The 27,956-nt window shown below is 39.0% G+C and overlaps 1 protein-coding gene across 1 annotated transcript in view; it reads left to right on the top strand.

Moving 5' to 3' along the window:
• Nucleotides 1-27,956, top strand: part of LOC126278537 (galanin receptor type 2-like) — a 1,269,802-nt gene that overhangs the window by 1,050,302 nt on the left and 191,544 nt on the right. The window contains exon 4 of the mRNA XM_049978712.1: nt 11,854-11,969. Coding sequence (XP_049834669.1) covers nt 11,854-11,969 — 116 coding nt within the window. The remainder of the gene's footprint in view (nt 1-11,853; nt 11,970-27,956) is intronic.

Below are 27,956 nucleotides of genomic sequence, written 5' to 3'. Positions count from 1 at the left end.
TTTGATGAATATTTCAGAAAAACGTATGGAAGTGACCCTCGAACGGATCTCCACCCCACACTCTTGCCTCACGGGTAAGGATTTCTAGAATGTGTATTTCGTGGCACTCCCTCCTACAACTAAAAATTTCCGGCCAGATGAACTATTCCCGATATTCGACTTCTTTCGGTCTCTATTGATTCGGCTATTACACCACCAGCTTAGAATTTAACATTATTAATTTAAACAAGGCAGCAGAGGATAAAGTAGGTACAAAGACGAGGGCTGCTAGAAATCCTTGGGTAACAGAAGAAATATTGAATTTAATTGATGAAAGGAGAAAATATAAAAATGCAGTAAATGAAGCAGGCAAAAAGGAATACAAACGTCTCAAAAATGAGATCGACAGGAAGTGCAAAATGGCTAAACAGGGATGGCTAGAGGACAAATGTAAGGATGTAGAAGCTTATCTCACTAGGGGTAAGATAGATACTGCCTACAGGAAAATTAAAGAGACCTTTGGAGAGAAGAGAACCACGTGTATGAATATCAAGAGCTCAGATGGCAGCCCAGTTCTAAGCAAAGAAGGGAAGGCAGAAAGGTGGAAGGAGTATATAGAAGGTTTATACAAGGGCGATGTACTTGAGGAAAATATTATGGAAATAGAAGAGGATGTAGATGAAGACGAAATGGGAGATACGATACTGCGTGAAGAGTTTGACAGAGCACTGAAAGACCTGAGTCGAAACAAGGCACCCGGAGTAGACAACATTCCATTAGAACTACTTACGGCCTTGGGAGAGCCAGTCATGACAAAACTCTACCAGCTGGTGAGCAAGATGTATGAGACAGGCGAAATACCCTCAGACTTCAAGAAGAATATAATAATTCCAATCCCAAAGAAAGCAGGTGCTGACAGATGTGAAAATTACCGAACTATCAGTTTAATAAGCCACGGCTGCAAAATACTAACGCGAATTCTTTACAGACGAATGGAAAAACTGGTAGATGCAGACCTCGGGGAGGATCAGTTTGGATTCCGTCGAAATGTTGGAACACGTGAGGCAATACTGACCTTACGACTTATCTTAGAAGAAAGATTAAGAAAAGGCAAACCTACGTTTCTAGCATTTGTAGACTTAGAGAAAGCTTTTGACAATGTTGACTGGAATACTCTTTTTCAAATTCTAAAGGTGGCAGGGGTAAAATACAGGGAGCGAAAGGCTATTTATAATTTGTACAGAAACCAGATGGCAGTAATAAGAGTCGAGGGGCATGAAAGGGAAGCAGTGGTTGGGAAAGGAGTGAGACAGGGTTGTAGCCTCTCCCCGATGTTATTCAATCTGTATATTGAGCAAGCAGTAAAGGAAACAAAAGAAAAATTTGGAGTAGGTATTAAAATTCATGGAGACGAAGTAAAAACTTTGAGGTTTGCCGATGACATTGTAATTCTGTCAGAGACGGCAAAGGACTTGGAAGAGCAGTTGAACGGAATGGACAGTGTCTTGAAAGGAGGATATAAGATGAACATTAACAAAAGCAAAACGAGGATAATGGAATGTAGTCAAATTAAATCGGGTGATGCTGAGGGAATTAGATTAGGAAATGAGACACTTAAAGTAGTAAAGGAGTTTTGCTATTTAGGAAGTAAAATAACTGATGATGGTCGAAGTAGAGAGGATATAAAATGTAGACTGGCAATGGCAAGGAAAGCGTTTCTGAAGAAGAGAAATTTGTTAACATCGAATATAGATTTATGTATCAGGAAGTCGTTTCTGAAAGTATTTGTTTGGAGTGTAGCCATGTATGGAAGTGAAACATGGACGATAACTAGTTTGGACAAGAAGAGAATAGAAGCTTTCGAAATGTGGTGCTACAGAAGAATACTGAAGATAAGGTGGATAGATCACGTAACTAATGAGGAGGTATTGAATAGGATTGGGGAGAAGAGAAGTTTGTGGCACAACTTGACTAGAAGAAGGGATCGGTTGGTAGGACATGTTTTGAGGCACCAAGGGATCACAAATTTAGCATTGGAGGGCAGCGTGGAGGGTAAAAATCGTAGAGGGAGACCGAGAGATGAGTACACTAAGCAGATTCAGAAGGATGTAGGTTGCAGTAGGTACTGGGAGATGAAGCAGCTTGCACAGGATAGAGTAGCATGGAGAGCTGCATCAAACCAGTCTCAGGACTGAAGACAACAACAACAACAACAATTTAAACATGACCTTGAGGGTAAGGAATGAGAAATTATTTTCCTCAAGTTACACTACAACTAATTACCTTGGCATTTTGATCCAAACTATCTCTTACCAGCATATTAGTTTCGCAGTTAGAAGACATGACGATTCCAATGATGGTTTTAAAATTCATAAAATTTTTTAATAAAGTTTACTCAGACGTCAATTGCTCTACTAAACTGATGGCGTAATAACGACAGTCAATGAAGATCAAGAAAGGTCGAATGTGGGAAATAACTCGAGCAATCAGGAATTTATACAGTAGTAGGAGGGAGTGCGATGAACAACATATCAGAGCTCCTGATGGTTGGGGGCAGATTTTGGGAGTAGGAGGACGTTAGAAGGCCACTTTTGTATGTTTCGTTTGAAGAACTGGAAAACTACTGTCTCCTGTGAAAACGTATCTTAGTACAGAACATAGCTATATTTAAATTCCTACTAAAAGTTTCTGTTCATGTTTTCTGTAGGACTAACACTTTGCATGCAGTGAGAGAGAGAATATGATGATCTTTCGCGTGGTTTATGGAGGCCAGATGTAACACTGTAGGTTGCATAAAACGACAGCAGTAGGGGCACCTGACTCGCTCTGTACATGCTACAGCAGAACACTGCCTTCGCACCAGACATCTCACAGATTGTATATCAACATGGAAATTCTGACGTGCACTTCCCAATATTGGAATACTGTTGTTAAGGGAGCAGCTGATGAAGTTAAATTAGCAAGTGACATAACAAATGCAAATTTTTGCTTAAACGTTTCTTGGAATTCTGCTCCCTCCTTGATTAAACAACAGAGGCACAGATTGAAAGGCACCTACCAACTGGCTAGTAATTAATAACCACTATCGGTAAATTCTGACTTTGGTCATCTTTGGTTGTGTATTGGTGAGAGTGTTCGCGGTGTTTGCGTTGCCTTTCTGGATAGGTCCAAAAACTGAGGTTTTTTTCCTTGCACGTCTGTTCTGTGTTGCATTTCTATCTTACAAATGAAGTGTTGTGTACCTGTAGAGATATCGGTGTACGTTGGTCGCCCGGCTACATTACCGTAAGTTCTTTTAATGTGTACATACAGTGATATCTATCTTACGGTTATTATACCGTGGCCTATAGCATGTTTCGTAGCTAACGTTTAGTCTCCTAATGCTTTGAACACCATCTAAAGCTATAAAAACGTAGCTGTTTTTCAGTTTTAAAGAAGCACAGCAAGGCGAAATGTTCATACGTAAGAGTGCCATGGTTATTGTGACCGCTGCAACAGACCGCTGAACCTCACTGACGTGTGTTATGGGGCTTGCACAACAGAAGACTTGGCGCTGTTCGCTTGTTTACCACTACGTCCCAAACCTTGTTTAGTTTCAGTCCTTCTTTCCTATTATCATGTCTTTCGTTTTCGATATTATATTGCCACGCTGTTTATCCTAGCATAGTAATGACTGAACCTCGAGAAAATAACAGTGCTGGAAAATTGAATTTGGTTGTTCCGTGGTCCCAGCGCAATATCGGCTACCGTTTGTTTGTTTATGTTGCGTGTTCTAAAGCGGCCGTTTATGCATCTCTTAGTAGTTAATACATACACTTGACGGAATTTGCAAAGGCTTTTGAATAATTCCACCGTGGCAAGCGTGGGCAGCATTTAAACACAATACTAAAGCACCTTTGTTGTTAGTTTCCACCACTTCAGAGCTTTGACCATCTCTGCCATGATAGACATAAGTCAGCTGATGAAGATTATTAAACATTCTTGCAAAAAAAAAAAAAAAAAAAAAAAACCCTTTCATATGTAGAGATAACGAATTTAATATGTTCCAGTTCAATATGTCCAAGAGCTAAATATTTTGTTATTGAGTGTTGGAAGTAGCTGATCATGATTGTTGTGTACCACTTGACCTCTGAAAGCACAGTGCTAAATTATATATAGAATGAAAAAGGAAACAGCTGTTTTGTCTTTCTAGAATACATCTCAACCTTTCATTTTATAAATTTATGCATTCTAGTTATGTGACAGGAGCATTTCTAATTGCACCTAATATTAGCTACATTACAGGGCCAGGTTCATCTCTATCTAGAATGTCTGCTTAATACTCTGGGCTTGAGAAGACAGTTCAGATGTTTTGTCCATTTTCGTACTTCACACGGTTTTCCCTGATGTGGCACATTTTCGGTAGTTACATGGTTCATACTGTTAATAAAATTAAATTTTATTTCGTTAAGAGCCCACACCAGCACAACTTCCAGCCAGGTTAACCTCCCATTGAAGCCCTATGCCACACAGAATTCGCGCTCTTCATTCAATATCTGTTTCTCGACAATTACTGACATACCTTTGTTTTGTGTAAACTGACTAAAACTGTGCTGTTCATTTGAAGTGTGTCTTGGGTATCTTGAAGTTCAACTGGGTGCAGTGATAGTGGAGAGATCTTTAAGACAAACATGATCTTTTCTTGTTGGACAACTGCCAGTGGCACATGACAAGAAAAAAGCTTTAGTAGTTTTAGTGACAATTATATGAATTCCTCCTTATGTATTCTTTTAAATTTTATGGATATCTTTTCTATCGGAAATACACCGAAGTTCATCGAGAGACTGATCATCACTTATCCATCTCTGCTGTTTTAGCTGTCACGTGGATAACTAGGGACGACTTGGGTAACATGCATACCAACGACGTGTAAAGGTTAAGCATAGGGGAGCACGCTAGTTTTTCGTTTTCAAAAGAGAAATACGGAGATAATCCAAATGTTCTCTTTGGCTGATGTTTGCAGGATGTGGCGTCATCGAGTGAATTAGAGATGCAATGAATCCTTTAAAACTACATCTTATTCAATATTCTAAAAAAATCGTATTTTTTACGATCATCGCATCAGGCACTGTTGCAAGAATTTCATCGGATTAAACAGTGTCGTATTTTCAATAAATTAACGCAATCCTGCTACAATATATTCTATTATCCTCAGCTAATTATAATCTATAAAAGACCAGACAGTCACAGTAATTTAATTTCGAGAGGGAGGGATCTGTGACTATCATAATGGTACTCGTTTTCCGTTGATTCACTTTTGGTTTACCAAGCGGCATCTGCAATGGTGTTGTCTCTGTGCTGGATCTGAAACCCTATTTCCCTACTCTGGCCTAGACTGAATTCACTCAGTCTCTACTTTCCTGCAATCTGTAGAACATTAATTTTTCCCTAGTCGAAATAATGGCTATTGCACACTCGCTAGGGGTTGGAGTGACTTGTAAAATTTCTTTGGATGCAAAAATTCCCACATGAATAATTAACTACCTCTTTGCTATCTGTCCCCACGATATGTGAAGCATAGCGTCCACACTTCGCAGAAGCAAAGCAATTTTCCACACACTTGTGCGGTTCGCCACGACACGAGAGAGATTCTTGAAATTTAATTTCTCAAAATGCTTTTATATAATGGGGATCTCCCCACCGTCTCGTGTCTGTGTCGCCCAGTATGGCTTCAGGCAATTGATGACTCGTTACAGGTGAATTTATTTTCCTTGCTGGGTCGCCGCCTAGCCCTGTTAATGCCATCCAGCCACTTACCCTCGGTCCCGGCCGTATTTACGTTAAAAGAAATAATGTATTGTTCTGGCCTTACCCCTTTCTGCGCTGAAGCCTGCCATTTTCTTGTTGAGTGGGGTTTTCCAATGCCATTAACCACCTGCTCGGTTCATCTCCAAAATGTGTTTCACTTTAACTTAATTATGCATGCCTCTATCAGTATATTGGTAGATATTGTTTTGTTAGTTTAGGTACATGAGACTACTGCAGTTGTTTTTTGTTGATATAATATAGATATTACTTTCAGAGGATGTCATACTGCATCGTACTGTCATTATGGATGAAGCTCATGTGAGGTCCGAAAATTCGGGACACCTTACAACTGGAGTACCAATCAGTTTTATGAACGACCTTACATCTGACATAATAACATAAAAATTGAGAAAAATAAATCCTCACCCACTATAACATACTCTTGAGGGATCACGAATGTATGTCCAATCAGAAAATCTTTAACTAATATACGTATGTCATCCACTGGGAATACATCGACCCACAGAGATTAAGTCTACAAAAAGGGCATTCAGTATGACTTGCAGCAATACGCAGTAATTAACAAGATAGCACAAGAACACCTTAAGCAAATGGGAAGACAACGCATACAACATGTGCAATTTACAGTGACATAAAATCCAAATGTACGTCAATTATCAAAGCACACAGGAAGGCAACCTTAGCCAATAAAAGTTTCTCACTTAAGTACAGTTCCTTCTATGATTCACTGCTTCACAATATCGGGAGCCCACACAGCCTCACTTTGCTTCATCAATATACAATACACTTCTACAAGTTACTGCTCCTCAAATTGCAAGCTCAACAGCGGCCTCGCTATTTCATGAGCTCATAATGTTGGCTATATGTTAACGCCACCACACTCAACACCAACACAACAAAAGTCACAAGTCACTCTTATGCTCAGCATTCCAGTCGTCGTAACAGTAGTCTTTCTCCTTTTTTAAGAAGAAAATTCAGTTGTTAGTTGGAAATATACTTTTATTGTGCTTCACAGACAAATTAATTTGTCATCTTCAAAAGCTTATAACATAAAGGATATTATAAACCTTTGGACTTACGTAAAGTATAAGCACTATGTTACAGAAGTTTTATTAGTATTGGTTTCGCAGGTCCCAACATATATATATATATATATATATATATATATATATATATATATATATATATATATAATAGAAAGAAACTTCCACATGGGAAAAATATATTAAAAACAAAGATTACAAGACTTACCTAGCGGGAAAGCGCCGGGAGACAGGCACAATGAACAAAACACACAAACACACACACAGAATTACTAGCTTTCGCAACCGATGGTTGCTTCTTCAGGAAGGAGAGGAAAAGACGAAAGGATGTGGGTTTTAAGGGAGAGGGTAAGGAGTCATTCCAATCCCGGGAGCGGAAAGACTTCCCTTAGGGGAAAAAAAGGACAGGTGTACACTCGCACACGCACACACACACACACACACACACACACACATACACACACACAAGCAGACATATTTAAATGTCTGCCGGCGCTTTCCCGCTTAGTAAGTCTTGGAATCTTTGTTTCTAATATATTTTTCCCATGTGGAAGTTTCTTTCTATTATATATATATATATATATATATATATATATATATATATAAAATAAATAAAATTAAATAAACACATACAATAATACATTAATAAAATTAAATAAAATTACAATAAATTATTTATAATATATATATATATATATATATATATATATATATATATATATATATATAAAATAAATAAAATTAAATAAACACATACAATAATACATTAATAAAATTAAATAAATTTACAATAAATTATTTATAATAGATCTGAAAATACATGGCATATCGTTCTGCTATGTATAAAAGATGTGATTTACTTACTGCAAATTTTCAGTCTGTCAATCTGTACTTACAATAATCATGTCTAACATTATTTCTCTGGACACATCATGGCATTATGCTTCTCTGACGAAGATACTGACACCTGTTAAACCAATACTAAGTAATTTTATGCAATATGCTTCTTACAATTCACATACACATATAGCCAAGGTCTAAAGATTTATTGTATCCATAATATTGTAGGCTTATGAAGAAGACAAATTAAGCAGTCAAGCATAAGAAAAATATATTTACAAGTGATGCCTGGAGTTTATCGTAAATATATTTACTACAGTTGCTCAAAACTACAACCAAAATAAAATTATAAAATACGACATCTTTCTTTTGAAAACGGTTCGTGGCTCCCATCTATCTTATCCTCTGGACGAATGGAGGCAAACAGTCTGTTCCCCAGCCAAACGAATCTCGCATCAACAGCGGGCCACACTCAGTACTGATGGTCCGCACCGCCACTGACTTCCTGCCTCCACGCTACCTGCTCAAGCCTCAGGCACAGTACTGCTGAGCTCCCTCCAGCATGTTTTCTCTTTGGCTGGAGGATTCCAGCGGCCTGTTGCTCCTTGTTTGTCTAAGATCCATCTTTGGTCGTCCATCTTGTATCACAGCCAGCCGGCAGATCCTGGGTCGGTCCCCACTGGTATCAAAGAAGCTCTGCAGTCACGCCAATGCCTGACTCCCAGTGAAGAGCAGCACACTTGTCAGCTGCTTCTCACGGTGACCCGGCCGTGCAATTCGTCTCCACCACTGCAATAACCCCATGGACAAGCCACGGCGATGCAAAACTGGCGTGCCGTGCAAGGCAGCGAGCGCCGCACGGAGACTTGTCAGCCAATGCCATTGCCAACAACGTACTTGAGACGCGTCACAACTGATCTCCATTGTCACCGGAAACCTCGTAGTGGCGCTACGTCCATCAGGTCACCGACACATAGGCTCTCTGGCGTGCAGGTGGGAACTGCTGGGTGAGGCAGGAACTCAGGCTTGCCGTGAAACACCTATTTCACGTCACAGCTATACAAACAGTCATTAAAAATACATTACCATGTGCTTGCAGAAGAGGAGCACAATATGTCAGTACGCATGTGCCAGAGTGAGCTGTCTGTTATGTTACAAAACGTAGCACATAAAAATGAGATTCCCATACTTCGGGTTCTATTGCTGATACAAAGGTAGGATCAATTGTTTTGGATGTCGGTTGGGTTAAGGACCATTTGTATACTGAACAGAGGGATCCTCCTAACATACATATGTTATAATGCAGCGCCGACATTCAAACATTACGCATTTCTACCAACTGAGGGAAAGGAACCAAATCGGCTGGATGTTCCTTCATTACATTTGACTTACGGTGCGTCTTAAAGAGCTTACGGAGACAGCATAAGTCATGGGCGGTTCCTGAGAAAACACGGAGAACCTGGTGTTTAGGTCCAAAAGCGAACCGTGGATTCCAAGACGGCTACACACGCCAAATGTCTGAAATTTTAACGATATACTGTTAAGATCACTATCTCGAACAGCCTCTAAAATCTTCTTGATAACTTAATAGTTTCAGAGATACAGAGGTTCAGAGTAACCCTACCTGTACACGTAAAACACGCACTAGAGTCCTATGGGAGGCGAAAACATCATAAACGATTCTGGAAACACCATGTTGTTGTAGTACTCAAGCACATGCAAAAAATTTTCTGCACCAAAAATTTCATCTGAGCTGTGAATTTATATAGTGCTGCGTTATTTCAATTTCACACAAGTAAACTACCATAATTATACCAGCCCATAGAATTATATCCATATTAGTGACATGCCCTGCTTTTGCAGTGAATAGAAGGAAACCAGTGGAAAAAGTCCGTGTTTATTAAAAGACTGACTGAAAAGTGTGCGGAACCAGCAGCCTCGCCACCTTCAAAAATTTTGTCATGGTTACATATTCGCAGTTTCCAATGCTGAGAGAGAAGAAATCATTGGTAGTGGGAAAGAGATGGAAGAGTAATAAATACTGTAATACAGTAGACACTGGTTGTGGTACAGCAAGAGTGTAGAAGACAATGGCAGTGAATGAGAAAGATAATGACAAAGTGTCAGTGGATCATAGGTGACAGTGACAAAGCAGTGCTAGGAAAAGAGAGAAGGAGGCAGTGCTGCTGGGAGAGGAATAAACAGAAGGAGACAGTGAAAGTGGGTGAGGGCTGGTGATAATGAAAGACAGAATCTATTACAATGCCAAAGAAGAGGGTAGTATGAAGGAATGAATGGGAAAGCTGGTGTAAAACAGAGAAAGAGAGAGATTGTCACAATGAGAGGGGACAGTATTTGTAGGACAAGACAAAGGAGAGTCTGGTTGTGAGACAGGTCACACTAACAGTGAGACAAAAAGGTAATGACATTGAGTTGGGCTGAGTGAGAGTGTTAGGCTGGAAAATGGTTGTGGGTGTGTATGAGCAACTTAAAGCGAACCGCGATGGACTTGTGGGTGTGCATCCCAAACTGTTTGGGGATAATTATTATAGATATTGACGAAGGTAGAATGAGACAGCAGGAACCTCCATTTTCAGTCAGAGTCTTTTAATAAACACGACCATATTCCCCTTTTTTGTGGTCCGAAAGGAGCCCATTTCCTTTAATAATGCAAGTACTGAAGAACTAATTACAACAAAGACACGCGTTTGATACGCTAGTAGTTAAAGTTTCATGATGAGAAAATGGTGATTTATATATCATGGATATATATATACCTTTTGTATGTACTGACGATGGCTGCTCTCTGTGGTAGTCAATGCCACGCTCTCCACATCTACGTATTTGACAGTTTATTTTATGCCTTCTACGGGGGTTGCCCAGAAAGTAATTCACCGCGCTTTTTTTCTTCAACAATTCTTTATAGGACATAATGAGAATTGCACACACGAATGAATGGTATTTTATCTAGACACCCTATTTTTCCACGTAATCCCCATACCGTTCGATGGCCTTCCTGCAAAACGAAACAAGGCCTCGTATGTCCTGTCGGTACCATTCCTTGTCCTGGTGGCGGACCCAGTGCTTCACTGTGTGAACTTCCTTTGTTGACTGACGAGTGCATCAGCAACTACCGAGTCGCAATGCGTGTATCCTCGCGAACCACATCATTAGCTCGCTGCCACAGTCAGGTGTGACAGCCGTGGATGGACTCCTCGACCGCTGTAAATCGTGGTGGAGCTCAGCCGAACCGCCTTCTGGTGACCTCACCCTACGTGCCCTGCAACTAACTGTACTTCTGGAGACGGAAAACGGTGTACAGAATTTGTACAAGCGTTTGTTCCCCACAGTTGCTTTCTCTGCAGTGAGAAATTCAATGACGGCACGTTACTTGTAACGTACATCACCTTCCTGCAATTACGCTATCTGCCGGAAGGGTCGGAAACTTGGCGCACTCACTCGAGAGACTTCAAGTATTACATCCATAGTATTTCAATTTCGTAGCATTGTTTTCGGTTCAGACAAAAATGCGGTGTATTATTTTCTGGGAAACCCTCACATAAGCCCCACAGATAGCGGGTTCTCAGGCGTTTGTATCGAGTTGTTTCTTTTATTTATTTATTTATTTTGGTGGAAAACATCCATTGTGATATAACTGCAGACATAATGTTTTCAAGCTACAAAACCATTCGATCAATTCGACAATGTAATCAAAGGAGGCCAGGGTGCTTAACTGATGTAATTATTTATATCTCTGAGTCAACTGCAATTCACGTTCGTGCCATCTGCAACGGGACGTCAAAAAGTTTTAGTGTGACAGTTGTTATATTCGCTACATATATCGCTGTCTATCTTTCTGATAGTGGGTTCCGTTGTTGAAGGTCCAAATTACTGGACGAAACACCGTTGTACAATGGCTTGTATTACTGCATTAACTATTACAGCCCGCTTCTCTTCATTTCTCAATGACCGTGGAAAAGCTGCTGAAACGCAAAGAACAAAAGGAATGTTGTTCTATCCTCCCTATAATTGCTTTAAACCTAATCATCTTTATTCTCATAACAAAGGGATTGGAATTGAAGTGGATAACAAAAAAAAGCATATACATGAAAATTTGTTGAATTTCTGTCTTTTGACACCATTAAACAATTACCACAGTTACAGGTTTTGTCGTTTTTCACAGGTGTGGCAGTGGGCGCCAGCGTATTCACCATCACAGCCATGAGCATTGACCGCTACCTGGCCATTAGACACCCTATGGCTTTCCGGAAGATATTCAACCGGCGGACCACGATCGCAGTAAGTCAAATCTTAAACATTAATTCTGTTTGCGCATTATGAAACATAGTTAAGGAAAAAGTATATACATTACATTGGTGGCCATATGTTGCCACATTAGTGAGTTGACAAATCCTTGCACGCTTTTCACATTTACGTATTCCGTGGTTTTCCTAAATCGTTTAAGCCTGAAATACTTCGTCTGCATCTACATTTGCATGACTGCAATTCCTCTGTCAGAGTGTTAATCGATCCATCTTCATCCTACTTCTCTACCGTCCCACTCTTGAACAGCGTGCGGGTAAAACGAACACTTAAGTCATTCCTTGCGAGCTGTGATTTTTCTTTTTCTATTACAATAATGACTTCTGTCTCTGAAGGCGGGTGCCAACAATATATTTTTCGACGCGAAGGAGAAAGTTAGGGATTGAAATTCCTTGAAAAGAGGGCAAACATGTACACGGTAGGCAGCCTCTTTAGTAGATCTGTTGCATTTTATGAACGTTCTGCAAATATGTCTTCGATCAGCCTCCTCCATAACATTATATATGTAATCATTCCAGTTCAAGTCATTCGCTGATATAATCCCTAAGAATTTAACTATCGTGTTACCGAAATTTGGTGGATTCATCTTAGGGCTCTCCAAAGCACTGCGTGTGTGAGAATGTGAAATGTAACTGAATCTGAAATTAATGAAGAATCATACATACCCTTGAGTTCCAGTACCGAAGTAAATGTGCGCTGTAGAATTAGTTACCTTAGGTTTGTTTATAAATAAATAAATCTTCTGCTACAAGTCACGATTTTTTCTTTATTTTGCTATTCGCACGACGCATTTCAAGAAATAATTCACATTTTCAAGTGCGTCTTTTTAATGTGTGTTAAGCTATTTCTTTCTATGTTGTCAGTGTATGTGAGTCTGCTTCACTTTATTGACTTTTACTGTAATACATAAGAAACGCGATTTTTAGTAGGGTATCATTTCCTTCTGTGAAGTTAGTGGCTAACGTTTGAGAAGAATTTGTACTTACAGTTTTCTAATGGTCCATTTGTGTAGAGTCTCACACACACATAACACCACACACAACTTTACACATCGAAAATATCTTATACAAACAAAACAGTTACAAAGATCTTCTTACAGGTAGTTCACAGAGATAACATTATAGGTCTTGCACAGCTTATGATATGCTTTTGTACAGAGGTTATTTATCTGAACAATTTGGCACATGAATTACTTATATTGATTTTACAATTGTGGTTATTTCTATGTTTTACTATTTTTATTTCAGTATATTATCGAAACATATGAAGAAATTCACTGATTCACTTTCATGTTTCTCATTTAATATTTTATCTTCATATTTTCTATACTGTAACTATATCTCCAGTTCTTCAAGCAAATCCATTTTGTGTCCTTTATTTAGTCGGTGGAGTACTTTGACATTTTGCTCTATTTTTCCAAATGGGTGTCCTGTATTATGTATGTGTGTTGCTATTGGTGATGTAGTGTGTTTGTTGTGTGTGTGTGTGTGTGTGTGTGTGTGTGCTGTAATGTGCTCTGTGTATCTGGTGTTGATATTTCGGCCTGTTTGTCCTACGTAGAACTTACTAAACAGAAAGCTACTCAATATGCAGATAAAAGTAGCAAACAACATGTAACCTACAGTTTATGACCGCATTTGCAGGCATATCCAGGACATAGTCGACAAGGAGTACTTGACCGTTTGCAACACACGTAACAAGAAACTACAGACCTTGACATCCAAACAAGACAAGAGATCCAACCTTGAGATAACTGACAAAAGCAAACACACATTTTACAGTAGAGTGGTGAAAACACTGACATAAATTTCAACCAAAGAGAAAACAATCTACTCCAAAAAGGATTAAAATACAACGTAAAACCTAACCTCAACAACCATACACTGAAACAGGTTATAGCTGACACTAAAAGTGCAGCAGATGCTGCAAAATTAAATTCAAATACAAAAGCAGCAATAGGTCATAAAGTGAGCAAGCTCTTTGAGAAAGAAATGCATAAAGATAAGTTTAGATCTAAATATACAATAAATGATACAAAAACTTTAAAATCTATAAATAATAAACTGAAAAACAACCAATCCATAGTTGTAAAGTCAGACAAAAGTAATACATTAGTTGTGATGAAATAAAAAGAATACATAGACAAAACAAATGAATTTTTTGCTGCTAATAACATTTAGTACATTGAAAAAGACCCAACCAAACAATTCCAAAGTAAAATTATGGAACAATTACAGAACACACATTTCCTGTTGACAGAAACTGAAAAGAAATACCTTACATGTATGAATCCAAACGCACCACACCTAACAGCACAGCCAAAAATACACAAAAATGGATACCCAATATTTCCTGTGCTCAACTCTATAAACAGCCCAGCATAGAAACTGTCACAAAAGCTGAATAACATACTGGTGAAAAATTATATGTATGAAACAACATAAAAAACAGCATGATTCTAGCCAAAGAACTAAGCAACAGACAGCTCTCCCAAGATGCACAGTTTATACCACTTGACATCACCAACCTTTATTCAAACATACCCATACAAGAAGCTCTAACAGTAATACAAAAGAACCTTATGCAACACAAGAAACTTTCATACACAGAGATTGTCGATTTCATAGAACTTCTTCAGCTAACCCTAAGTTACAAGTACTTTACCTTTAATGACAACATTTATAAACAACCAGATGGCCTAGCAATGGGATCATGTATATCCGGTACCATAGCTGTCATATACATAAATCACTTAGAACAAAAATTATTTGACAGCCAAGAACCTTGCATAAGGAAAATAAAATTTTATACGAGATATGTAGATGACACACTACTGTTAGTGAAAGGAGATACCAAAGACATCACAGACATCCTTAATAATTTCAATAATCTAAATGAGAAAATCAAATTACAGTGGAACATGAGCGAAATAACAGTATCAACTTTCTGGACCTAAATATTACAAGACACAACAACACATGCACATTCAAAATTTATAGAAAAAACACAATGACTGACACCACAATCCCTGCAACCTAATGTCACCCAAACATCCATAAACAGGCAGCATACAGGTCAATGCTGCATAGGGCAACAAAAATACCATTGAACCAGGAAAATATGCAACAAGAAATAAAAACAGTGAAGAAAATTGCAGTTGCCAAAGGTTTCAATGATTCCATGGTTGACACAATCTTACCCAAAGTGAAGAGAAACCCAGGTACAAACTGCACCACAGAAGAAAAAGAGAAAAACAAATATATATCTAGCATTCCATACATAGGCAATGGATCACAGAAGATTGCTAATATTTTCGAAAATTACAGAGTAAAAATTGGGTTTTCTACATCCAATAAACTACACCAAAAACTAATACATAATATAAAGTGTAATCATGATCCATATTCAGACTCTGGAATATACAAGATAATATGCCAGGAATGCTTCAAGTTCTATGTAGGATAAACAGGCCGAAATATCAACACCAGATACACAGAGCACATTAGAGCATACACACACAACAACCACACTACATCAGCAATAGAAACACACACAAATAATACAGGACACCCATTGGGAAAAGTAGAGCAAAATGTCAAAGTACTCCACCGACTAAATAAAGGACACAAAATGGATTTGCTTGAAGAACTGGAGATATATTCACATTATAGAAAATATGAAGATAAAATATTAAATGAGAAACATGAAAGTGAATCAGTGAATTTCTTCATATGTTTCGATAATATACTTAAATAAAAATAGTAAAACATAGAAATAAGCACAATTGTAAATTCAATATAAGTAATTCATGAGCCAAATTGTTAAGATAAATAACCTCTGTACAAAAGCATATCATAATCTGTGGAAGACCTATAATGTCCTCTCCGTGAACAACCTGTAAGAAGACCTTTGTAACTGTTTTGTTTATATAAGATATTTTCGATGTGTAAAGTGTACAAGTTGTGTGTGATGTTAAGTGTGTGCGAGACTCTACACAAATGGACCATTAGAAAACTGTAAGTACAAATTGTTCTCAAACGTTAGCCACTAACCTGACAGAAAAAATTGATACGCAACTAAATATCGCGTTTCTTATGTATTACAGTAAAAGTCAACAAATTGAAGCAGACGCACACACACTGACAACATCAAAAGAAATGGCTTAACACACATAAAAAAAAAACGCACTTGAAAATGTGAATTATTTCTCGAAACACGTCGTGAGAATAGTAAAATAAGGAAAAAATCGTGTCAGGTAACAGAAGATTTATTTATTTATAAACAAACCTATTGTATCTACAGTCGCAGGCTTTCAAAAATCATTTATAATGCATCAAATCAGATTACTTACCTTAGTCATGGTCTTTGAATAGCGTCCTTATTGAGTAAGAAACCGTTCTCGGACACGGTCTGGAACACCACCACTGTTTCAATTTAGTGCAAAAGCAGTCAGCAGCAGCTGCCTATGACTTACGCAATAAGAAGTTACCCTCAGACGACCAGACAGGGAACACTCTTGGCCCTTGGGACGGGAAACTGCGTCTAAAATGCGGAAGAATCATCAATGACCTATGGGATGAGGATGCAGAATATAATGGAAGCCACTGCATTAAATATGTATGATATGTACCAATAGGACATGTTACCCCTAATTGAAAAGTGTCGCCTGCCGCTATGGACGAGCGGTTGTAGACGCTTCAGTCTGGAACCGCGCGACTACTACGGTCGCTGGTTCGAATCCTGTCTCGGGCATGGATGTGTGTGATGTCCTTTGCGTTAGTTAGGTTTAAGTAGTTCTAAGTTCTAGGGGACTGATGAAATCAGATGTTAAGTCCTTTAGTGCTCAGAGCAATTTTTAAAAGAAGTGTAAAGATGATCCATTGGCAAAAGATTCCTAACTAGTCCTCCATTTGGATCTCCGGGTGGGTACTACCAAATGGAGAGGTAATAATTTCCACAGTGAAACTCTTTCTCTGAATCTGCCAGAAAACCCAAAGATATTCTGGTCATACATAAAGCACACCACTAGCAAGAGGCAATCAGAGCCTTTACTGCGCGATAACAATGGTTAAAACACTCGTGACAGTGTCACTAAGGCGGAGTTATTAAACACCGTTTTCCGAAACTCATTCACCAAAGAATACGAAGTAGATATTCCTGAATTCCAATCAAGAACAACTGCCATGATGAGAAACATAGAAGTAGATATCCTAGAGGTAGCAAAGCAGTTTACATCACTTAATAAAGGCAAGGCCTCCGGCCCAGATTGTATACCAGTGAGGTTCCTTTCAGAGTACGCTGATACAATAGCTCCATATTAAGCAATTGTATACAACCGCTCCCTCGCAGAAAGTTCCGTTCCTAAAGACTGGAAATTGCTCAAGTCACACCAATACTCAAAAAGGGACATAGGAGAAATCCGCTGAATTACAGGCCCATATCACTAACTTCGATTTGCAGTAGGGTTTTGGAACATGTGTTTGAACATTATGAATTACCTGGAAGAAAGCGATTTACTGACACATAGCACGGATTCAGAAAATATCGTTCTTGCGAAATACAACTAGCCCTTTATACTCATGCAGTAATGAGTGCTATCGACAGAGGATATCAAATTGATTCCATATTTTTCGACTGCCAGAAGGCTTTCGACACCGTTCCTCACAAGTGTCTTCTAACCATACTGCGTGCCTATGGAATATTGCCTCATTTGTGCGACTGGATTCGTGATTTCCTGTCAGAAAGTTCATAGTTCGTAGTAACAGACGGGAAGTCATAGAGTAAAACAGAATTAATATCTGGCGCTCCTCAAGGAAGTGCTATAGGCCCTATAGTATTCCAGAGCTATATTAAAGAGGGCATAGGAGACAATCTGAGTAGCCCTCTTAGATTGTTTGCAGATAATGCTGTCGTTTACCGTCTTGTAAAGTCATCAGATGACCAAAACGAATTGCAGAATGATTTAGATTAGCTATGTGTATGGTGCAAAAAGTGACTCTGAATAAAGAAAAGTGTGAAGTTATTCATTTGAGTACTAAAATAAGACCCCTAAATTTCGATTACGTGATAAGTCACACAAATCTTAAGGCTGTAAATTTAACTAAATACTTAAGGATTACAATTACAAATAACTTAAACTGGAACGATCACATAGATCATGTTGTCGGTAGAGCAAACCAAAGACAGCGATTCACTGGCAGAACACTGAGAAGGTGCAACAGGTCTACTAAAGAGACTGCTTACATCACACTTGTCCGATCTATTCTGGAGTATTGCTGTGCGGTGTGGGATCCGGATCAGGTGGGAATGACGGATGACATCGAAAAAGTACAAAGAAGGGCGGCTATCGCGAAATAGGGGAGATAATACATGGTACGTGAATTGGAGTGGCAATCAGTAAAACAATGGTGTTTTTAGTAGTGACGGGATGTTCTCATCAAATTTTACTCCTCACTTTGTCCCCACTTCTGCTAATTAAAACATTCTGTTGGCGCCCACAAACATAAGGGGAAATGATCATCACTATAAAATAATTGAACTCAGTGCTCGCACAGAACAAATAAATCCGAACTTCTCCCGCTCACCGTTCGAGAGTGGAACGGTGAGAGACAGCTTGAAGGTGCTTCATCGAACCCTATCCCAGGCACTTTATTATGAATAGTAATCACGTACATGTAGATGTAGTGAACTACGAGAAAAAGACTAAATAACAAACTAAAGGGCAGCGTACTACGAGTCGGAGCGTCACAAGTTTGAACGTGATAGGGAAGATTGATAATCTGAAAATAGAAGTGCTGAGGCACAGTCTAGATATAGAGTGGACGAGTGAAGTGAAATGGAAAGAAGGCCAGATGAATATATGGAAATTTCAACAGCAGCAGAAAATTATGTAATGGGAGTAGGATTCGTTATGCGTAGGAGGGCAGGGCAGAAAGTGAGAAGGTTGTTTTCATCAGAGTCGACAGCAAACCAACATCTCTAAACATTCATGGAGGTGTCTGTTAGTACTATATCGTGTCTCCCTACCACTTTCGCGCAACGACGCTCTGAGCGTATTTTTTAGGGAATTAACTAGTTTGAACCTGGGACCTGCTGCTGGTAAGGAGACGCCAGACCACACATGACATGTAGAATTCAGAAGAGTTCAGTGAGACTAGCGATGATATTACCAAACACTAAATGATCTCAGCGTCAGCTCCACTGCACTCCCTGTAAAAGAATCTTAAAACTAACTAAATTTAGTGGAAAGGGTTCAAGGCTTTCCTATTTTTAGTTAGCTGGTAAAATAAAGTCGAAAAAGCAGTTAAGTTTACCATTGGAAATTTTATTCTACTCACAAAACATCGTTTATAAATTGCACTATTGATCAAAGGAAATGTTTTAATACAGGATGGTAAAAACCAACTGCGTTCAACAAAAATGTGGACGATTATTCACTGAGTGGTTTTCCAAGTTCTACAATGGATCGAAGGGTGACCTATGCCATATCACATCTATAATCTATGTTTAAATTAAGTTTCACAAAAGAGAAAACTATCAAAATGGTCTACAGTGACCCTCAATTATCTTTAATTACTTATCTAACTTGTAAATTACAGTGGCTGATGTGTCTTCTCAATAACTATATAGCAGAAAAATTATCGCGTTTCAGATTTTTACTTTAAGTGGCAAATGTAAACACCATGAGTTTTAATTAACGATCGACACTAGTATTACGCAAAAAAGGGGTGTAACAGATGAGTCTTCTGCAGTTATGAGTGAAGCTTTATGCGCTCAAAAATGCTGCATCGCGTGCGTTCATTACCTTGTCGGTGTTTAAGCAGCGTCAGGGCGGCAGCGGCCGGCGCAGCAGCCATCCAGCTCACCGTCTCGGAACCAACTCTCCTCTTAACTTCCTTACTACAATTCACCGAAGTTGGTTTAAAAAAACTATCTGGCTATGTTTTCATTTGACCAATCAGGGTCTCAATGTTAACCTTAAGCTCCTCCTACAAAAATTCTGTCTATCCAATGAGAAACGCTATACGTTTCGTGGTGGGGCCATGTTTTTAAGGTTTGCAACGTAACAGAGACGCTAAAAAGTCTCACGCTAAAACCTGCAGCTGGTGTGGTCCTTTTAGCGTTATCGTGAGATCTATACTGTTCTTCTGGAGGGCTCTATCTTTTAACATGGGCTGGAGGATTGTCCTAATGTAACAGACACGCGAAAAAGTCTCACGCTAAAACTTGCGGGTGGTAGTGGCCCTTTTTGTGTTATCGTAAGATCTATACTGCTTTTCTGGAGGGCTCTAGCTTTTAACATGGGCTGGGGGTGGTCCTTGACATACCTGAGACGCGAAACAGTCTCACGCTAAAACGTGCGGGTGGTAGTTGTACAGGTAGGCTGGGTCGTCCGTTCCTTATCCTAGGGCCTTCTAGCTCAACACGGTTCTGCTCTCGGCTTCTGTCCTCGTTTCTCCCCTCGGAACTCCGTCTGCCTCACGGTGGGAAGGCACGACATGCATTTAGGCATTCTTGTGTTACTCTGTGGTACTCCATTTGCTCACTCGTTACTCGTATTACTTTGGTTAATTCAATGTCACGATTTATTCGGAACTATGTGACATACTACTGGATTTGCTTATCATGTCAGGGTTTTCATGTAAGGTGTTGGATTTGCCTGACACCTTACGTATCACCACCCTTCGAACTTAACTTTTGCACAGAATTTAAGCAATGATTGAATCGTTGTCTAAGTCAGTCAAAAATTATTCCGATGTCTAAATTTTGTTGCCTACTGTTCAGCCACGTTATTCTGTTCTATGCTAGTTTGTATTAATAATTTAAATTTTTATATTCTTCCTCATTATAGTTAAAAATGACAAGAGAAGAATATTTTTATACTGTTATTAATTTTTAATTATTTTCTTTCTTTATTTAAGTGTGTAGTTTGTTTTTTAAGAAGTTTGTAATCGAAAGTGAGGAATCTTTCACATCAATTTTCTTATAAATATTGTTTTTATAAATGTAGTAATTAAATAAAATCTATTCCTATCACATTTTCTAAATATCATGTTCAAGTAAATGTTTTTGTTTCTAGACACTCCTTTCAATATTGTTACACTAACAAATAAGAATTATTTCCAAGAATTGCTTTGACGAAGAAATATACATACACAAGTATTGAGATATTATCCTAACAAATTTTAAAAATGCTAAAAGAAATTGCTTTGACAAAGAAATATACATACACACGTATTGAGGTTTTATCCTAATAAATGGTACAAATGTTAAAGGAAGGGAAAACATCCAACAAGATAATTTTTTATTCCTTGTTTTTATAAGGAGAAAATAAGTAAAATATAGTTATTCTTTTATTTTTATGAGGAGAAAATAAGTGGCGTATTGTTTCTTTATATACTGTCCATTTCAGGACTAATGACTTATTTTTTATCGACAGTCTATTTTTTACTTAAGTCCATAGTCAAAGACCGTTATTTTGTAGTTTGTTAGCTGTCTGGTGTGCTTAACTTATTTAGTTTTTCACACGTTTCTTTTGCACAATTCCTACATCGCATAATTTGATTTCACACGTTTACACAATCCTGTGAATGTTTAAGCATGAGGTTGGCGAATGTTTTTGCATGAAGGTGATGGACTTGAGCGAGATGGATGTGGGCAAGCATTTGATGTACAGCTTCGTTCGTCGTTCCTTGTTGGCTTTGCAAGTGTGTGTCGATGTTGTGGAGGTCCCATAATGGAATGGAGCTGTGAGTGCAGAATCTCGTGGTTTACTGGCTTTGTATGCGTGAAAGTCATCCTTATGTGTCGCTGAATGCGGTCGTTTTTCGTTGTAATACTTCGCAGACGACTAGTTTACAATAGGATAGGGATTTGGGAAGGTATGTCGTCTATTCTTCACCGTTCTTCTTTCTTGGTCTCAATCTTGCGAATCTTCAGCTTCTGTTCTTCCTGTTTTTTCTCTGCTTCTTACTTGCTTCTTGGTTCTTCTCTGGGCAGGGTATGGAAATATTTATTGATAACTAGTCGCTTTGAAGTTCTCGTCCTAGTAACAGTTTGAAAAGTTGTTTGGGCGCGTCATTTGTGGAAGTTCTTCTTCAGTTTCGTGCATCAGCGTGCTCTTTAATAGCAGTAGTGTGACTTTTACGCATTTTTTTTTGCCAGCGGTGGCTTGCCCAAGCGGTCTTCTCGTCCGGGCGTTTTTTGCTCGCTCCGTTCATTCGGAGCTCCGAGACCCTTCCGGCGTTCGCCGTCCCAGCGCCGTTCCGCCGCGTCTCGGCAGGGGTCTGTCACTGTGCGGCTCGGTGTTCCATCCCACCAGGATTCCTCCTAGCGGGCACATTTATTGCCCACTTTCGCTACAAGGGCCGTCTGTTAGTTTCGCCTTTCCCTTCTCTCGACGCTCCTGCTATGTAGGAATTGTGTCTTGCTAATTACGTCCTTTTCTTTCTTGATACATCTCGCGTTGCAACTTGTGGGTCGTTGCATCTGGTCTTTGTTGGAGTTTTTACAATGGTTCTTACAAAAACTTTTACTTATTATCATCTAACATATGTCTAGTATCTACTTGTTATACGCCTTCTTAAAAAGCCTTACAAATTTCGGCGCCCTTTCCATTTTACAATTCTAAGATATTTTGAGTCTTAACGTCTACTCAAGAATCCTCAAACTCGTTTTTTATTTTTGTGTAGTGTCGTGGTGTATAGCATTTTAGTATTTCATGCTGTTACTCTGTCTACGCTTTATCCCTTCACCTTAATCTATGGTACTATTGATGTTATTATTGAAACTACTTTCTTTTTCCCACCTTCCTCTCTCTTCATTCTTCTTTCTCCTGACGATCTTATCTGCAATATAATCTTCAAATATTGTGCTGATTATTTACCAGTAATAAAATTAATCTTCAAACTTGTACTGAAAGTGTTTAATACTGCCAGTCTTAGGTAAAAATACCTCTGCTTTATCTCGTCAAATACCCACTAATTCTCTTTTACTGTGTTCCGAAATAACTTGAACTACTTGCAGTTTTTCGTCGATTTCTTTATGGACTTCTAACATGAGTTGAGGCGATTCCCCCTTTTGTGCATACCATTCTAATTCTTCATCCTCTTTATCTCGCATCATTCTTAATTGTTTGTTTATAACTGGTATTTCTTCTAATTTTAGCTTTTACTCAAAGAGAAGTGTGACATTTCCGAATGTTACGCTACCTTTCCCCATATCTATTATCGCTCGTCTCTCATTTAAAAAAATCTGCACCTATAATCAAATCTACACTTAGTTTAGGTATAATCACGAAGTTGGCTTCGATCTTTTGACCTTGACACGAAAGAGTTAACCTTGTTTGCCTCGTAACTTCCGTAGCATTGTTTCTAATAGCACCTCTTACTTTAATCTTACGTGTTTTCAGAACTGGCAATTCCTCATTGGCATTACACTGCATGAATAAATTTTCTAAGATCGCAGTCAGTTCACTTCCGCTATCAATTACAATATTGACTGGGATATGCTTTACCATAGCCTTCACAATTGGTTGAATTTGAATGGGTTGGTTCTGTTCTTCTTCTTCTTGCATCAACGAATCCTCCACTGAATCATACATGAGTCTTCTTAGGAATTTACCTTGTGAATTCGAACTTTCTGTAGGATAAGCTTCGACTGCTACTTCTCTCTCTTTTATTTCCTCTTCTCTATTTCTTCCTTCATTTACGCTTTCTTCTGCATCCTCTACTTTTTCCTCATCCTCATCTATCTTCTTCTTTTTCGTCGCTACTTCCACATAATCGCATGAATGCACTAATTATCGCTTCATAATTTCCTTCATTATATACGCTGGGTTGTGTGCCCACTTGTAACTTATTTTCAACTTCTGTCGACTGCGCATTATCCTCATTGAATTCGCTTTCCCTGGTTTCCATCTCAAATAGCTCTGCAATATTCATTACTTCGTCCTTTCGTCCTACATTCGTTGTGCATGCCTCTGGTAATTCATCTTCCTCGTCAGTATTCTCCCAATTAATTTTGTCCCAACACGATATTGTTGTTTTCTTGTCTTCGTTTTCATCTGGTCCCTGCGGATTTGTTTCTTCCTTCTTCTCTTCTCGTGATAAGATTTTTGTTTCTCTGTTCAAGGTGCTGCAATTGTCCTGGGTCGGTGCGTCATTCTCTTTGGCATGGGCGCTTAGCTGTCAACTCGAACATTTTATTGGGGTTTGGTGGTCTTAAATCCACGTCTTCTATCTGTATTCGCTTTTCTTGTTCAGCTTGTTGATAGTGGTTTCTTGGTTGATAATTTGTCGGTCTATTGGTTCTCCAGTACCCGTTCCAGTGGTCGTTATTCCCTCTGTAATAGTTGTTGCCGTTCCTGAGTGAATTATAGTTATTGCAATATTCTCTTTTACATCCATAACCGGTTCTTTGTTGAAATCTATTGTCGTTTCTTGGTGCGAAGTTATCACGTGGTTCGTAATTATTGTTTCTTCGTACTGTGTCTTGTGGATTCCACTGCTTTTTGCTTTCGTTTTCACGTGCGCTTCGCCTTTTTCTTGCGTCATCTTCCGAAAATATGAACTCTAGTCCCCTTAGAATACCTTTAAATGCTTCGACGTCATTGCCTGCGCGATCTACTAATGATTGCTGGTATTTCAATGGTAGCTTCATCGCGCATAATCAACTCTCCGTTACTGTATGGTACATCTAAGCATTGATTTTTTTTTGCCATTACTTCGAAAAATTTCACGGGACTCTTCTCTCCTGAATTTTCAAAATATCCGTACTTCACTCTGTTCTGTGCTTCCCTTGACCAATATCGTGAGAGAAACTTCTCTCTGAAATCTTCGTACGATCGGCATGTCGCTGCAACATTTTGCATGATTTCTGCGACTGTTCCTGACATGTGTGCACATATAAAGTCTAATTTGTGTGCTAGCGTCCAGTGTTCTGGTAATCCTACTCAGAAGTGATCAATAAAAGTTCGAGGATGTAATGAGTTTCCTTCTCGAAAGTGTTGAAATTTTCTGACTGTGAGGAAATGATCGTTGTCGTACTTCGTCATAGTTCCATATGAAATTCGCGATACTTCGCCACTTTTGTTTCTGATCATTTCTCTCGTCGTTCTTTCCTGTTGTGGTAGATCCATTGGACATTGTCCACTGTAACTTTCGCCTACCCCCGGTGCAGGCTGTCTGATTTCACGTATGTTACTTTCCGCCTGTGGTTGGAATCGCAAATGCGTAATATCTTCGTTAATTTCTTGTTTCTCCGGTACTGTTGCAGATACGGATGTGGTTGCAGACTCAGTGCTTGTTCGATCTTGTTCACTACGCTCTTCAATGGTTTGCAACAACTCCGTTCGCAATTTCTGAATTTGTCGCTTCGTTTGCGCTTCTATTTTGACTATGCGGTTATCATATCTTTTCAGCGCTGCTCTTGTGATACGTTTATGCAACACACTTATTTCAACAATTTCACGCGCTGTACCTGCTGCTTGTCTAGTAATTACGTTTATCTGTTTCTTTAGTTTCTTGACTTCTCCCTGGGTGTTGTTACGTAATGTTTTGATCTCGTCCTGAATTCCATTACGCAATGTCTGTACGTCCACTTGTACCGTGTCAATGTCTGTTCTCAATTGATTGTGACCTGTTATAAAGTTTCCTATCACTTCTCGAGATTCTTTTGCCTCGTCTTCAATATGACTTATGTGTAACTGAATTTTTTTGTTTTGTTCTTTAATCTCACGCATTTGTCTCGTGGTTTCCGCATTCTGAATTTTAATTTGGTTCGCAATTTCTTTATTCTGCCTTGTCATGGTTTCCGTAATTTGTTGTAATAATTCCGCAAGATTGGTCGGTCCTATTGCCTTTTCTTCCGACGCCCTACGCTCTGTGTTTTCGTCCAAGTGTTGGTTCGCAACCGATTGCATTGAACTCTGCTGTGACACGTTTCTGCTCGCATTGCTTGTACTCTGTGATGAGGGAGCTCTGATTACTTGTACTACGGGTTCTACATATTCAAGACGCAAGTTAGAACCCTCATTGACTGTCTCTCTACTTTCCTGCTCCTCTGTCGTATGCTGACCTAGGTTTTCTGTGCCTTGGCGTACATTATCCTCGTTATGGTGCGTTATCTGTCCTATTTCTCGCCATACTACATCGTCTCTTGTACTGCCTATTCTCTGTCCATTTTCATACTGGGTCTCTACCTCAATTCGGTCAAGGTCTCGATCTGCCATTGCTAATCTTTCCGAATCCCTTATTTTATGTTTTAAAAGCAATTCACACGCCCTACTTCGCGTCAACATGCGCTCATACGATCTCACACGTTTCATAAACTTTTTGTTCACACGATTTGACACTACCAAGACTGACAATCCATTCACTTACTTGTTGGGTCAGAACCAACTTGTCAACGATGTATCCGCCACCTGCGCGCTTGCATTGGAGAGAAAACTTAATTCTAACAATTTTCAAAATTCGTAACTTAATTATGCTATTGTTTCTGCTAGACTCATTGCTATTTTATACATTTACTATCTATCGCTGCAGCTACTGTTTTCGACTATGTATAACTTCAGAAAAAAAAAATTTTTACTACGAAAATTTTATTTTGCAGGATATTTTTCTGACCTAGTTAGGCATGTGGTCGACCTTCAATCATGGTGTTTTACCATCCTGGATGGGTCGCCATTTTCTAAACATTCATGGTGGTGTCTGTTAGTACTATATCGTGTCTCCCTACCACTTTCGCGCAACGACGCCCTGAGCGTGTTTTTTAGGGAATTAACTAGTTTGAACCTGGGACCTGCTGCTGGTAAGGAGACGCCAGACCACACATGACATGTAGAATTCAGAAGAGTTCAGTGAGACTAGAGATGATATTACCAAACACTAAATGATCTCAGCGTCAGCTCCACTGCACTCCCTGTAAAAGAATCTTAAAACTAACTAAATTTAGTGGAAAGGGTTCAAGGCTTTCCTATTTTTAGTTAGCTGGTAAAATAACGTCGAAAAAGCAGTTAAGTTTACCATTGGAAATTTTATTCTACTCACAAAACATCGTTTATAAATTGCACTATTTGATAAAAGAAAATGTTTTAATACAGGATGGTAAAAACCAACTGCGTTCAACAAAAATGTGTGACGAATATTCCCTGAGTGGTTTTCCAAGTTCTACAATGGATCGAAGGGTGACCTATGCCATATCACATCTATAATCTATGTTTAAATTAAGTTTCACAAAAGAGAAAACTATCAAAATGGTCTACAGTGACCCTCAATTATCTTTAATTACTTATCTAACTTGTAAATTACAGTGGCTGATGTGTCTTCTCAATAACTATATAGCAGAAAAATTATCGCGTTTCAGATTTTTACTTTAAGTGGCAAATGTAAACACCATGAGTTTTAATTAACGATCGACACTAGTATTACGCAAAAAAGGGGTGTAACAGATGAGTCTTCTGCAGTTATGAGTGAAGCTTTATGCGCTCAAAAATGCTGCATCGCGTGCGTTCATTACCTTGTCGGTGTTTAAGCAGCGTCAGGGCGGCAGCGGCCGGCGCAGCAGCCATCCAGCTCACCGTCTCGGAACCAATTCTCCTCTTAACTTCCTTACTACAATTTACCGAAGTTGGTTTAAAAAAACTATCTGGCTATGTTTTCATCTGACCAATCAGGGTCTCAATGTTAACCTTAAGCTCCTCCTACAAAAATTCTGTCTATCCAATGAGAAACGCTATACGTTTCGTGGTGGGGCCATGTTTTTAAGGTTTGCAACGTAACAGAGACGCTAAAAAGTCTCACGCTAAAACCTGCAGCTGGTGTGGTCCTTTTAGCGTTATCGTGAGATCTATACTGTTCTTCTGGAGGGCTCTATCTTTTAACATGGGCTGGAGGATTGTCCTAATGTAACAGACACGCGAAAAAGTCTCACGCTAAAACTTGCGGGTGGTAGTGGCCCTTTTTG

The sequence above is a fragment of the Schistocerca gregaria genome, chromosome 6, assembly GCF_023897955.1.
Source record: "Schistocerca gregaria isolate iqSchGreg1 chromosome 6, iqSchGreg1.2, whole genome shotgun sequence".
Taxonomy (NCBI): domain Eukaryota; kingdom Metazoa; phylum Arthropoda; class Insecta; order Orthoptera; family Acrididae; genus Schistocerca; species Schistocerca gregaria.
The sequence above is the reverse complement of the archived record's forward strand: the minus strand, read 5'-3'. Positions and strand labels throughout refer to the sequence as shown.